General features: G+C 47.9%; 6 protein-coding genes across 6 annotated transcripts; 4 read left to right on the top strand and 2 right to left on the bottom strand.

Moving 5' to 3' along the window:
* Positions 1-1,546: 1,546 nt before the first annotated feature.
* Positions 1,547-4,414, top strand: COCMIDRAFT_101109 (uncharacterized protein; the record flags this gene model as incomplete). The annotated part of the gene is made up of 5 exons (XM_007691961.1): positions 1,547-1,944; positions 2,149-2,866; positions 2,935-3,069; positions 3,121-3,245; positions 3,334-4,414. The coding sequence occupies 5 exons, from the start codon at positions 1,547-1,549 to the stop codon at positions 4,412-4,414; spliced, it is 2,457 nt and encodes an 818-aa protein (XP_007690151.1).
* Positions 4,415-4,626: 212 nt separating this feature from the next.
* Positions 4,627-6,465, bottom strand: COCMIDRAFT_101081 (uncharacterized protein; the record flags this gene model as incomplete). Its single annotated transcript, XM_007691960.1, has 5 exons — positions 4,627-4,812; positions 4,876-5,007; positions 5,090-5,698; positions 5,782-6,131; positions 6,213-6,465. The coding sequence occupies 5 exons, from the start codon at positions 6,463-6,465 to the stop codon at positions 4,627-4,629; spliced, it is 1,530 nt and encodes a 509-aa protein (XP_007690150.1).
* A 736-nt stretch (positions 6,466-7,201) lies between these two features.
* On the bottom strand, positions 7,202-8,179 carry COCMIDRAFT_7220 (uncharacterized protein; the record flags this gene model as incomplete). The annotated part of the gene is made up of 1 exon (XM_007691940.1): positions 7,202-8,179. One exon carries the CDS (start codon positions 8,177-8,179, stop codon positions 7,202-7,204), a length of 978 nt encoding a protein of 325 aa, XP_007690130.1.
* Positions 8,180-8,654: 475 nt separating this feature from the next.
* COCMIDRAFT_101121 (uncharacterized protein) lies at positions 8,655-8,834 on the top strand (the record flags this gene model as incomplete). The annotated part of the gene is made up of 1 exon (XM_007691959.1): positions 8,655-8,834. A coding segment is annotated over one exon (180 nt), but the record flags the coding sequence as incomplete, so codon positions are not given.
* A 325-nt stretch (positions 8,835-9,159) lies between these two features.
* On the top strand, positions 9,160-10,212 carry COCMIDRAFT_101114 (uncharacterized protein; the record flags this gene model as incomplete). Its single annotated transcript, XM_007691958.1, has 1 exon — positions 9,160-10,212. The coding sequence occupies one exon, from the start codon at positions 9,160-9,162 to the stop codon at positions 10,210-10,212; it is 1,053 nt and encodes a 350-aa protein (XP_007690148.1).
* Positions 10,213-10,771: 559 nt separating this feature from the next.
* COCMIDRAFT_38713 (uncharacterized protein) lies at positions 10,772-11,476 on the top strand (the record flags this gene model as incomplete). The annotated part of the gene is made up of 3 exons (XM_007691949.1): positions 10,772-10,881; positions 10,939-10,995; positions 11,062-11,476. The coding sequence occupies 3 exons, from the start codon at positions 10,772-10,774 to the stop codon at positions 11,474-11,476; spliced, it is 582 nt and encodes a 193-aa protein (XP_007690139.1).
* Positions 11,477-11,825: the final 349 nt, after the last annotated feature.

Here is an 11,825-nt window from a genome sequence, read left to right as displayed (position 1 = left end):
CCTATCTAAGTAGAACTCCGACTTCTTGGCTTTAAAATGAGCTAGCCCGATTAGGAATAACTCTTATATTCGTCGAGTTATACTTGTTTAAAAACTAGAACTTTTAGTAACATATTTTTTTCATGTCACCCCTCTGTATAAAGCAAGAAACAAAAAAGCAGCCCTCACGTACCGGACGGCGGAATGTTGGCCAGGGTAGCCAGGGTGGCCAGGGTGGCCAGACTAGCTAGACTAGCCAGACCGCGACCCGGAAAATGAGCATGAGCCAAAAGACGGGCCAGAAATCGGGCCAGAAATCGGATCAGACGGTGTGTCCGAATACGAACCAAAAATCAGATCAGAATACGAGCCGCGGAAGACGAAGCGCATTTTCGAGTGAATAGCCCGACGGGGGCGCCGGCACGTGCAGCACAGCCTCAGGCCGATGCTCGTGCGGCACTCATCGGACCCTCGGACCCTCCAGCCTCTGTTACATACGTCGCGCATCATTTCAAGGACTTCTGAGCTTTCTTCCTCTTGTGGCTTTTGACTTGACAGCAGACTCTATGCAAGACGTCATAGCAGCCGGATCATGACTAGTACCTGCTAACTGAAAGACTCCAGACGGGCTTGTCCTGCGTAACCACACGGTATCGAGCAATCGAGACCCGCACGTTGTTGGCCTGGTCGTTCAGCGCTCAATAACTTCCACAATACTTATAGACTAGTTCGTGTCACAAAACGGGTCCTTTGTCCCCCATTCTGAAAGAGTGGGCTTCGTAGCGCTCTTGGGCTGCAGCTTGGAAGCTTTCATTTATTCTATGGAGACAGTACGAACTCAGTACCTGCTCTGATTAGTCGGATCCAATCTTGCTGCTACGCACACGTACCCCATCTACCTGCCCCAGATATTAGACGGAACTTTTTGTCCAATCTTAATTCAGCGCCAAGCTGTAGCCCCACGCGAAGGATGCTCTGTACCCCGCAGTTAACGCCTCCCGCGGTTACCTTCCCCGTCCCATCCTCTCATAGTGTCTAATAAAAACAGGTCTTCGGCATGGCGTTTTTCCTTATACATCCTGCTATCAAAAACCATTCGAGCGACTGGGCACCATCGATCTTATGCCCAACATATCGAAAAGATCGCGTTCACTATGAGCACCGGCTCGACCAATCTAATAGCCTCTGGTAATTCCATCGACACAAGCTATCAAGCACCAACCGAAAATGCGGCCGGCGCTGTGCAACAAGAAGTTCCCAGCACAGCTAAATCGTACCCCTTTGTCTGCGATATCTGCAAGAGCCGCTATTCTCGAATCGATCATCTAGCTCGCCACTTCCGGAGACGTACGAAACCGCTCTGATGTTGGCTTCTCCACAAACGCTAACACTATTTTTGAATCTTAGATACTGATCCAAGATCAATCAGCTGCCCGCTATGCCCCAAGTCGTTTTCAAGACCGTGAGTTACGCCTTTTCTCACTTCGACTTGTACCCCCATGTTAGAGCCTCTAATAGTTGCGCCATTTGACTGATGAGGTGACGTAGTGATACTCTCAAACGACACATGAATATCCATAAATTCGCTAGCTCACCCACCGGTGGTACAGTTCCAGGAAGGTGCCGTCAGCGGGCTACCAAAGCTTGCTTTTCGTGCGCTGAATCTAAACTACGTTGTGAAGGAGATAAACCGTGTAGGCGATGTAATGAACGAGGTTTGCCGTGCCGTTTCCCTCAGAACTCCCGCCTAGAACAGAGCACGCGCCGGAAATCATCATGCTCAATCGACAAATCAAAGCCTACCAGACCACCGTCCGAAATAGTCGTGTTTTCAGGCTCAACCAATCCCGAACTCCAGTCAACGTCTGTTCCGTCTGTAAATAGTATGGAAAGCGATAATCACTCAACTTCTAGTCTAGTCGATACCGTAAACCCTACCGAATTGCAAGCAGCTTCTGAAAAAATGTTCCAAGAACTACAAGACAGGGCAGCAAATCAAACCATCACTCCAATATCTTTGGACAAAGGTAAGCTAGCCTCTTCAGCTCATCTCATTAATTTGGCCGTTAGCTTGGTCATTTTGCTTTTCTTTTTCCCACTTCCTGGGTTCCATCATTAGTCGATGTTTGACTGTATTATTTTCGATTCACCGGTGGATATACTGACCAGCAACACAGATTCCACAATCGGAGAAGAAAACAGCACACTCTCTCCAAATATTATTGAGCTTCAACAACCTTCTTGTACCGCCTTTTCCGCCGAAATCGATTGTTTGAGCTTGCCGGACGCTCCTGGAAACGAGCTTGGATGGTCGTGGGATACGATCAATCTAGATATTCTCGATTTTGGCGCCTTGGAAACCCAGGCTTTATCCGCAACGATATCAGAGACTGACAACGTGTCAGAAGCTGACCGAAATATCTCTATGGGCGAGAGCGCATACAAGCAATCATTCTTGCTCTGGACGCCTAAGGAAGGCGAAGATTGGTTCACCAAAATCGCAGATCTCTTTCCCGCTCTAGACGAAATGATGTCTGCTTGCCTGTCTACTGATTCTCAACAGCATACTCTTGTACACCTCCAACCATCTACGCGATATCGCATCCTCAGCTTGATTTTGCCTCTTGCAGACTCTGCAAACCACCACCGCCTTCTCTCATCATTTCCATCTCTTAAAGTCCTGGAATATCTGCTCTCCATGGAACTTACGGAACATAGCCAGGAAACAGATTCATGGCTTCACGTTTCTAGCTTTGATCCGAACACTGCCTCCACGGAATTAGTCATTGGTCTTATCGTTGCCGGTGCTTTCCGATCCGACAACTTTGTATATCTGAAATTTGCTCTTGCTTTACACGAGCTTCATCGAGAGCTGACCATTCGTTTGGTATGTAACCACTGAAAACGATTTATCTAGCCATGTTGTCAACAAAAGCCAACTTTGTTTCGCGACAGTTCCGCAGCGATCTCCGCAATGTTAGATTGCCTGATCCTTCCCAATCCTTTGTGTTTTTGATTCAAGCCGGGCTTTGGAGTGGAGATAGTCGGCGAATAGAGATCAGTGAGAGTCTGTTCGGTATGCCAATTACTGTAAGCTTGTACGCAGACTTAGAGTGGGCTGTTTATAACAAAGTGATACAGATGATAAGGAGGGGGGATTTCTTACGACTTCCGTATCCCGAGGGAATTTCTCCGCACTCATCCGACAACGACCTTGATTTGGAAGAAAAATGGCGTTCATGGGTCGACTATGAATCTAGAAAAAGGTAAGAAGTGGAAAATCCGCTCAATCATCTTTTTTTGGATGCTATAAGCTTGGCCTTGCCTACTTACGGATGTTAACGTTCGCTATAGGCTTGTTTTGCATTTGCTCATACTCAGCACCCAGTACTCGATGGCATTCTCGACACCGCCCCCGTTGACACATGCAGATATGCACACTGGCCTACCAGCGGCGCAAGCGCTTTGGAATGCGCCATCAGCTGAGGCGTGGCGGGCAATCTGGCTCAACCTCGGTCCTCCACCGCAGTTAAAATTGAGCACTTGTATAGAAGACCTCAACAGTCTGTCTTCCCTTGGAAACTCTGTGGACACTAAATACACTGCTCTAGTAGTCCTGTGTGGCTTATGGTCGAATACATGGCAGTATAAGGAACGCTTGAAGGCCCGTGGCATAACGCCAGGTACCGCGCAAAACAAGCATACATTCAGCACTCAAGCATTATATCAAGAAGCGCGAGAATCGTTAGAATCATTTGCGACGATGCACACACAGTGGCTTGGTCCGATGGATCCTTCACTTGTTGTTCTCCACGAGCGGCAGCTCATGTATCTTCATGTTTTTCTCGAAGATCTGCAATTGCTCGGCGGTAAGGATGGGGAACGCGAAGCACGCCGCGTCCTTCCACGACTGGAAGAGTGGGCTGAAAGTCGATCTTGTCGACAAGCAATGTGGCATGCTGGTCAGATCTTACGAGAAGCACGTCGGAACGGTGATCCCACCTTAAAAGTGTCCACGGTTCTTGCAATCTATCACGCCAGCCTGATTTTGTGGTCATACTCAATAATTTCTAAAGAACAACTCTCAAACAACCCTACAGATTATAATCTACAGCTGAAGCATAGATGCCCCGAGGCATTTTCTAAGGAGGCAGAGATATTATTAGACGGCGATCATACCCCGTTGGTGCAACAGTTTCTAGTGTCGGGGTTTGGAAAACCCTGCATTATGCATAGTCGTGAGGGAACAAACGGTGTGGAGCATTTGACTATTGAAGTCATACGCCAGCCTGAGATCATGACTATCTTTCAGGATCTGTTACGTGAGAAATATATGACTGACTATCAAGATTGCCCCAACTTGGTCGGTAACCTGATGCGTCTTATTGGAAAGCTTGGTCAGGCTGCAGAGTTGGTGCAAAGCCGGCAATCTTAAGACATGTAGACTTGGCGTAGGACTGGAATTCACTGAAGGATCTTGGAAGCATGAAGCAGTAGTGTGAGGAATACTAGTTTCAATAGTACAGGAGGAAAGTTACATTTATGTAGATTGTAGAGCAAAGTATTGGTCGCGTTGTGCTTTTGAGGAGTAAATGTAAGGTATTTATTCCGAGAGCCATGTCTTCCCGATGTTCAATTCATCTTTCCTCATGTTGCTCGGCGCCTCAGTCGTGCTTTATACTCAGGCTTCACAAACCAATGGCAGTTGGTTGACCAAGCTTGGGCGCTGGGGCAAATGTCGATATCGAAGTTCTGGACTACTTGTGGAATGGCTTTGGACATTTCTAGGATGCTGATATTTTTACCGATGCATGAGCGTGATCCTTGACCGAACTATGAAGTAGGTTAGTGCTCAAAATGATCATAAGAGTGATCAGATAGCGAGCCTTGACTTACTGCAAAAGATTCAGGTAACGCAGTGTTCGTCTTATCGCCTTCCAGCCAGCGTTCAGGCCGGAATGCATAGACGTCCTCGCCAAACACCTCTTTGTTATAATGAAGTGCCCAGCCATTGACTCCAACTTCGGCCTAGATGTTCAAAGCAAAGTCAGCAAGAGATCCTAATATGACGTGCAGAAAGGGAGAATTTGAGTATCATCAAACTACTCACCCCTTCAGGAAAATGATGTCCTTCTATCACGCAACCGCCCTTTGGTACCACGCGTGTCAATTGTGTGCCAACAGCGGAATGAAGCCGCAGAGCCTCCTTAATAACAGCTAGCAGATACGGTATTTCCTGAGCTTCCTGGTAAGACGCCATATTTGATAGCCGTCCAGCTTTTGATTGAGCATCTAGCTCCTGTCGAAGTCGCTCCAAGACATTAGGGTTAGTATATAAGTAGTATACGATGGAGCTCAAACTAATAGCTGTTGTGTCCGAGCCCGCTGCAATGTTCATGCCTATACAGACTCGGACATCCCTGTCGGTACCTTTGCCTTGGTCCCGCAGTGCAAGCATCTTTGACAGGAAAGTTGCGCTCTTCTTGGACCCATCGGCCTGTGCAGCTTCGTGCAGGTGCAGCGCCATCTTTTCCATGACAAAATTGTCTAATTGAGATGTAGGACTCCGCGCGCCAAGCGCGCCCATCAGAGACACCAGCCATGGATGAAAGGTTGGGAAGAGCCCCATTACAGATGTATAGCGAAATGCAGCGTCAAGCGTTGCACAGATGCCGTTCACATCTGCATTTGCCTCCATCATGCCCATGGAACTTCCAAGCTAGATATTTGAAAATGGAGATTAGCTTCAAACGACGTATACCCAGAAATGTTTTGTTACAAAGAAGGCTCGCTGCAACTCACAGTAATCATTCCAATCACATCGAAGGCGTAGTACTGGAGGAATTTCGGTATATTCACCAACTCTCCAGTAGCAGCAAAATTCTCAAGCTTCTGCCTCATGATCGCCGTCTGGTTGTCCACTGTGGCTTCGTAAGACAGCAACGTTGACATTGAATACAGCGACGCGAGCTGTCTCTTCATCGCACGATGTGTATCGTTTTCGAGCTCGTTAAACAAATTCGATTCATGCTGCGGTCCGAATGGAACATAGTATTTTGACTTTGGAAATGCGTTGCCGATCCGGTATATGGTTTTTGTTGCTTCTAGCGTGTTGAAGTCGTAGCGATTCGGTGCGACACGTACGATGGGACCTAGCGTACTCATACCATTAGTATCTTTGAATAGGCTTCTAAACGATGGATCATGTCACAGGGTTATGGCAAGGCCCTTACCGTATTTCTCGTGCAGCTTGATCATCGTTTTGTGGATGTCTCCGTCCATCACTTTTTTCATCTCCCATAGCCCTGTTATTCGCGCGAGGAATGGACCGGGGATCTTGCGTTGGCGGGAGAGAAATAGGGCGTATATTAGACAGAACGCTGTGTAGAGAATTGGTCCGATGATGAAGGCATTGCGAAGTGTAAGAATTTGGGCACGCTCGAGGAGCTGCCGGATGGTAGGCTCGTCAGCAGTCGCTGGTAGCATCGTCGCTTGTGTATTTGATGTATAGTAGAAAAAACAAGCATAGGAGCCAGCCGATTGTTCGTATGGGTATTCTCTATTTAAAGCACTCAACTTCAATGTACCATTACGTGGACATCACTAGTTCGTGTGGGGGTGCCGACATTACTCCTCCGCCGGGAGAGTCTAGCTTCACCCGCCCGCTCCGGCGCGAAGCAAGATCTGCTCTTGGTTGAAATTTACAAGAGTCTTTATGCTCGTATCGTTCTGTGAGGGTGCGGGCCCGAGGGCCCTGCCATCCGCGTCACCTGGCCTCGGCCGAGGAATGCGTCTAGCGTGGCCACTTATCGTTAGTAGTAGCCAGCTGTATTATCCCCCACTCGGATGTATCCAAATCATGGCTACGCTCAACCCCAGCGTCAGCCATGCGAGACCCTACAATGTCCTGATAAGGCGTGAATTCGTAGGCTCCGCTATGACTTCATAGTGCTCTCTAAACCCGCGGACCCTACACAGTGAAGTCTGGCGGCTTTGTGTACCGAATGTTATTAAAAGTTGCACAATAGTATGCTGATGTTACTTGCTGAGCTTTCGGATAGAGGAAAATACTCCTAGTTTCTAGATACATTTGTACAACGATATTCACATCTGTTGATGAAGCAGTTGTATCTTGACTATGTTTTGTACCCACCGCGTACTCCAAACCCCATCCACTTATGGCTTCTCCATATGTATAACAAAAGGGACGGAAACCTCCTGCTCAACATCCCGCTAGTAATCGCAAGTCCAGCTTAGGTTTTACTTGGTCCTTGGCGATCGAACGAATGTCAGTCCTCCAGAACTGCTGGAGTGGCGCGTGCGCCTTGCCTATCTCCTGTGGAATGCCTCTTCGTAAGATTCGAAGAAACCAATCCTCACGGGCAGCATCGTCCGGATCACTTTCGTGCAGTCGGAGTTTGTTCGCACTGCTTATGGGGCTCACGAGCGCCTGGAATACAAATCGTCGAGCTGCTGAGTACTCTGCTAGCAAGTCTTGCGGATCATGATAATCGTGGTTGATAATCAGATCAAGTACCTGAGAGAGAAGGTCAACATCCAGCAGACCGGTGCACAACCCAAGTCCACCAACAGGATTGTTAACATGCGCCGCATCTCCAGCGAGAAGGACTCTGTTTCGATACATGGTACTTGCCAGGAGCTGGTGTAGCCGATAAGCACGATGGCGGACTAAAGTATACTCGGCAGGCCGTGGACCATCCAAATACTTGAGGAGGAGTTCATTTACGTATTTAGGATTCTCTATCTCCTCAATCGTCAATGTGTCGTCAGGAACAGCCATTGCATAGCGCCACAGTCCAGGTTTCCCGGGTACGATCTCTTCAAGTGGTAAGACCACCCCCCAATGAACTTTGTCGACCACGAAGTGCGCCGGGAGTCTTTCAAGGCTGGGTACAGTGCGGCGCACATCTGCAGCAACCAGCCTCTCAGGCCAGGAATGCCCACTGAAGCTAACCCCGAGCGATTTTCGGATTGTCGACCTGGCGCCATCGCAGCCTACCAGATATTGGGACCTGAATGTTTGAGTCTCTCCAGAAGCTTCAACTTTGACGGTGACGCCATATTGATCTTGCTCAAATCCCTTGATATGCGTGTCAAAGTGAACGTCTACGATTTTTGTCTTCTTGGCTGCTTCCAGCAGCATCTCGACCAAGAGCCCTTGCATGAAGATAATAGCCATACGTGTCACCGCTATTGCTGCCTGACTCAAATGTAAAGCAATTTTCACCTACTGCGTTCCATGTGTGTGGCGCCGATCCGCTCCGCGATTCTGGCTTGCTGTTCGAGGGCAAACTAGGGAAATCGGGCGTACAGACGCGCTTAAAGGTCTACAAAGGCTGGCCCTGTGCATTTTGAGTGGCCCTCAGCTTGAAACAGCAGGAAAATACCGAGAAAAAATGGTAGAGGACGCAAAATGGTTGTTCTTCGGCTGACTGACACGGTCATTATAGCGCGCTGCACCATGCGCTGTCCTACAGAAGTGATATTCTTTTCAGTAAATACTTCTTCAGACCACTGACACTGGAAAAAAACTTCAAGATATTTGGAAAAATTGCCGTGGCAGCTATATATATTTTTTGTTGAAAGAAAAGGAGATTTTTACTGGTTTTCGTTTGACAGAATTAGGGAATGTATTGTTTGCATAGCTTGGTCCTAGGACCAGGACCGCTCTGCCACGAAGGCTTAGTACGAGCAACAAAACATGGCTGGCCTCTATTATGTTCAAGTATAGATCTGCTTTGCGTCCGCTCGTAACATGCCGGGTTCGTGATGTCGGGCCCCGAACGTGTCATTCCTCGAGGGCAAAACATTATATAAGAATATTTCGATGCTAAGACTAATTTGGATCAATGGATTCTCAATTACGAATTTGAGATAATTAAAACTAGTTGTATGACGCGATAATTCTATGCGCGATTTCCATCAACGATTAGGACCACGCTCACCCCCACCGGGACCCCCCGCTCGGGGGCCAGCATCTTGTTGCCGATGGAGGATTACGTACTCATCCAGAACGCAACCATATGTTCCCAGCTACCCGATTTCCTGATCAAGATTAGCGCTAATTTTGGCTGCAATATCTTGTATATCGCCCTTTCGTGAACACCAGATTCAGCACCTTTTTTCCTATCTCTGGTTCGCATTAAAATCATTTTAGCAATGGCCTCCCCAAACAAGGCGATATACATAGGACCACAAAACGAGTTGTTTGCTACGGAATGCGACGATCTTTACGAGCCCGCTGATAACCAAGGTCTAGTTCAGGTGCATTTTTCTGGCATCAATCCTGCTGATCTAAAGCATGGAACCGATTTCAGGATGAATGACCACGTCTGTGGTTACGAGTTTAGTGGAAAGGTTGTCAAGGCTGGAACAGGATTTCCTTACGCGGTCGGAGATGAGATTTTTGGCTCAAAGAAGATAGGTTTAGGTTCGAAATTTGGAGCGCATCAAGATTGGCTGCTTGCTGAGGGCAACTCGATGATTGCAAAACGACCGTCCACACTTCCAAAGGAGGCTGGTGCGGTGATGTCACTCGTGGTGAGGACTGCTGCTGATGCCTTGTTTAATATACTGGGAATTCCTTTTGCCGAGATCAAAGCATCAGGAACGCCAACAAAAAGCGGCATTCTGATCTGGGGAGGCGGTAGTGCAGTGGGATGGGCAACAATACAGATTGCAAAAGCTGCAGGTGTCAGCCCAATCATCACTACAGCATCTTCTTCTCATCATAAAACACTGAAGGATCTGGGTGCAACGCACTGCTTCGACTACCGGGATGACGACGTGGTCGCAAAGATCCAGAGTGCTGTTGATCAATTCGGTCAACCGTTGAAGTTCATCTTCGATTCAGTGTGCACAAAGGGACAAGCATCCTCGGCGTCAAGGTGTGATGCAATCAACACTCCGCCGGACGCTATTTTCACTGGGACTTTGCCAGTAAGCAGTGACAAAAATAAGTGGATATGGTGTTTAGCCGCCCGGGCCTGGGACACGAACCTGCCTCCACCCATAGGCTATATCGCCGCAGACCAGGAATGGGAGTCACGATTGATTGGAACAGTTGATTGGGTAGCTGGAAACTATGGTCAGCGCTTTCGTATACCAAATCTCAGAGTAATTCAAGGACTTAGGGAAGGAATCGAAGCAATCAAAGCGTCAGGCGAGGGGAAAATCAGTTTTGAGAAGTTTGCAATCAAGCACCCTTTTTAAGCTTCCCAACGGAGTTATCGAGATTATGGTTGAATAGAACAGTGAGTTCTCTCGGCTGTTTATTGTCTTTTTGATGACTAGAGAGAATGGAAAAATATTTGATACATAAACCTCTCGAATTTTCCGTGGTTCAGATTCTAAAGGGATTTTTTTTTGATATGCTGACGAACAGCCTAAGCTAAATTACTGGCTTTCGTCTTTCCATTAAGGGATTATGTTGATGCGCAGAATTGTATGGCAAAGATACAGTGGTATTAGTATCACTAGAAGAGGCCGACATCTTGGGTGAATATTCATCCCACATACGCAGGAGTATAGTGCCCGTATATTCACGTTTAAGCTTTCACACTCGCCGACGTGCCTATCGGTACCCCCGCCCCCGCCTGGCCGACGCCTGCACCCTTGGTCAAATCGAGCCTTCCTCTCTTATCCTGATGTTAAAGGAGCTATTTGTGCCATTCTCGAATCCTGAGTGCGATAAGTTTGTAGCAATACTATGAAAATCATTGCCAGAGACATCGCGATATTGGTCAGACACAGAGTAGCCACCCATACTATAATGTCGCTGTCCAAATGTTGCATCGAAGGTAAACTCTGGGACGGCGAACCTGTGGGGGAAAAAAGGTCTGCACAGGCCAAAAGAGCTACGTATCTGGAAACAATCCTCAAGTCGCCACTTTGAGACATAGTGCATGCCGTATTCGGCTGGACCTTTTGCAACACCAGGCTTCACGCTGACCAGTATGCAAAAGAAGTGAATACTACAGTTTACATGCTAGACTTGTAAGTACATTTCACCACAAATTTCAGAAAGTTGACTGCGACGCGGATCCCGCCGTCGTGTTCTAGCTATGGTGGTGAAGTACTTCCGGCCGAATTCCTAAAAGATATGTCGCAACTACGCAAGGTCGACCTACCCGGGGTCATGGTCCGTAGCTCAAAAGAAACCAGAGAACCCGAGCTTCTCAGATTTGCAACAGAACTAGGATCCCAATACAACCGCGTCGGTGCCATAAGTTTCTGCCGGGGCGGCTGGGCAGTGTTCAAACTCGGCGCGAGGAGCGATAGTAGCTTAGTATACTGCATCTCCGCGGTGCATCCGTCATTGTTGGAAAAGTTGGGAATAGAACAAGTCGAAGTGCTAGTCCAGATTCTCGCGCCTGAGAATGATTTCATGTTCTCACCGGAAATGAATGCATTTGCTAATAGGGCGGTTCCGCGCTCAGGGGTGTCGTACGACTATCAGCACTTTCTCGGAGTGTAGTACGGGTTTGCAACGAGAGGGAATACAAATTCCCACGAATACGGTGCCGCGGTTCGGGCTCATTGTGCTATAGTGCCATTGGTTTAAGGTATGGCTACATAAACAGCGGGATGGAATCCAGGGATTTGAAAGCTAGTTTGTGTTAAGTTCCAATTCGGTCCCCAGAGTTGTAGTGTTGAGACGGGTGTTGGTGTTCAGCGGGCATGAGGTGCACGGGCACACTAGTACTAGTACTAGTACCAGTGTGGTGTGCTGACTATGTACGCACTAAGTACGTTAGGCTCCGTCCAAATGTCCGATAATGAGTATTAGTAGGCCGATAAAAGTCTCCGTGATTTAGTAGTGCCGC

The sequence above is a fragment of the Bipolaris oryzae genome, assembly GCF_000523455.1.
Source record: "Bipolaris oryzae ATCC 44560 unplaced genomic scaffold scaffold_114, whole genome shotgun sequence".
NCBI classification, from domain to species: Eukaryota; Fungi; Ascomycota; class Dothideomycetes; order Pleosporales; family Pleosporaceae; genus Bipolaris; species Bipolaris oryzae.
Note: the sequence above shows the minus strand (reverse complement) of the source record. Positions and strands in the feature narration are given on the sequence as shown.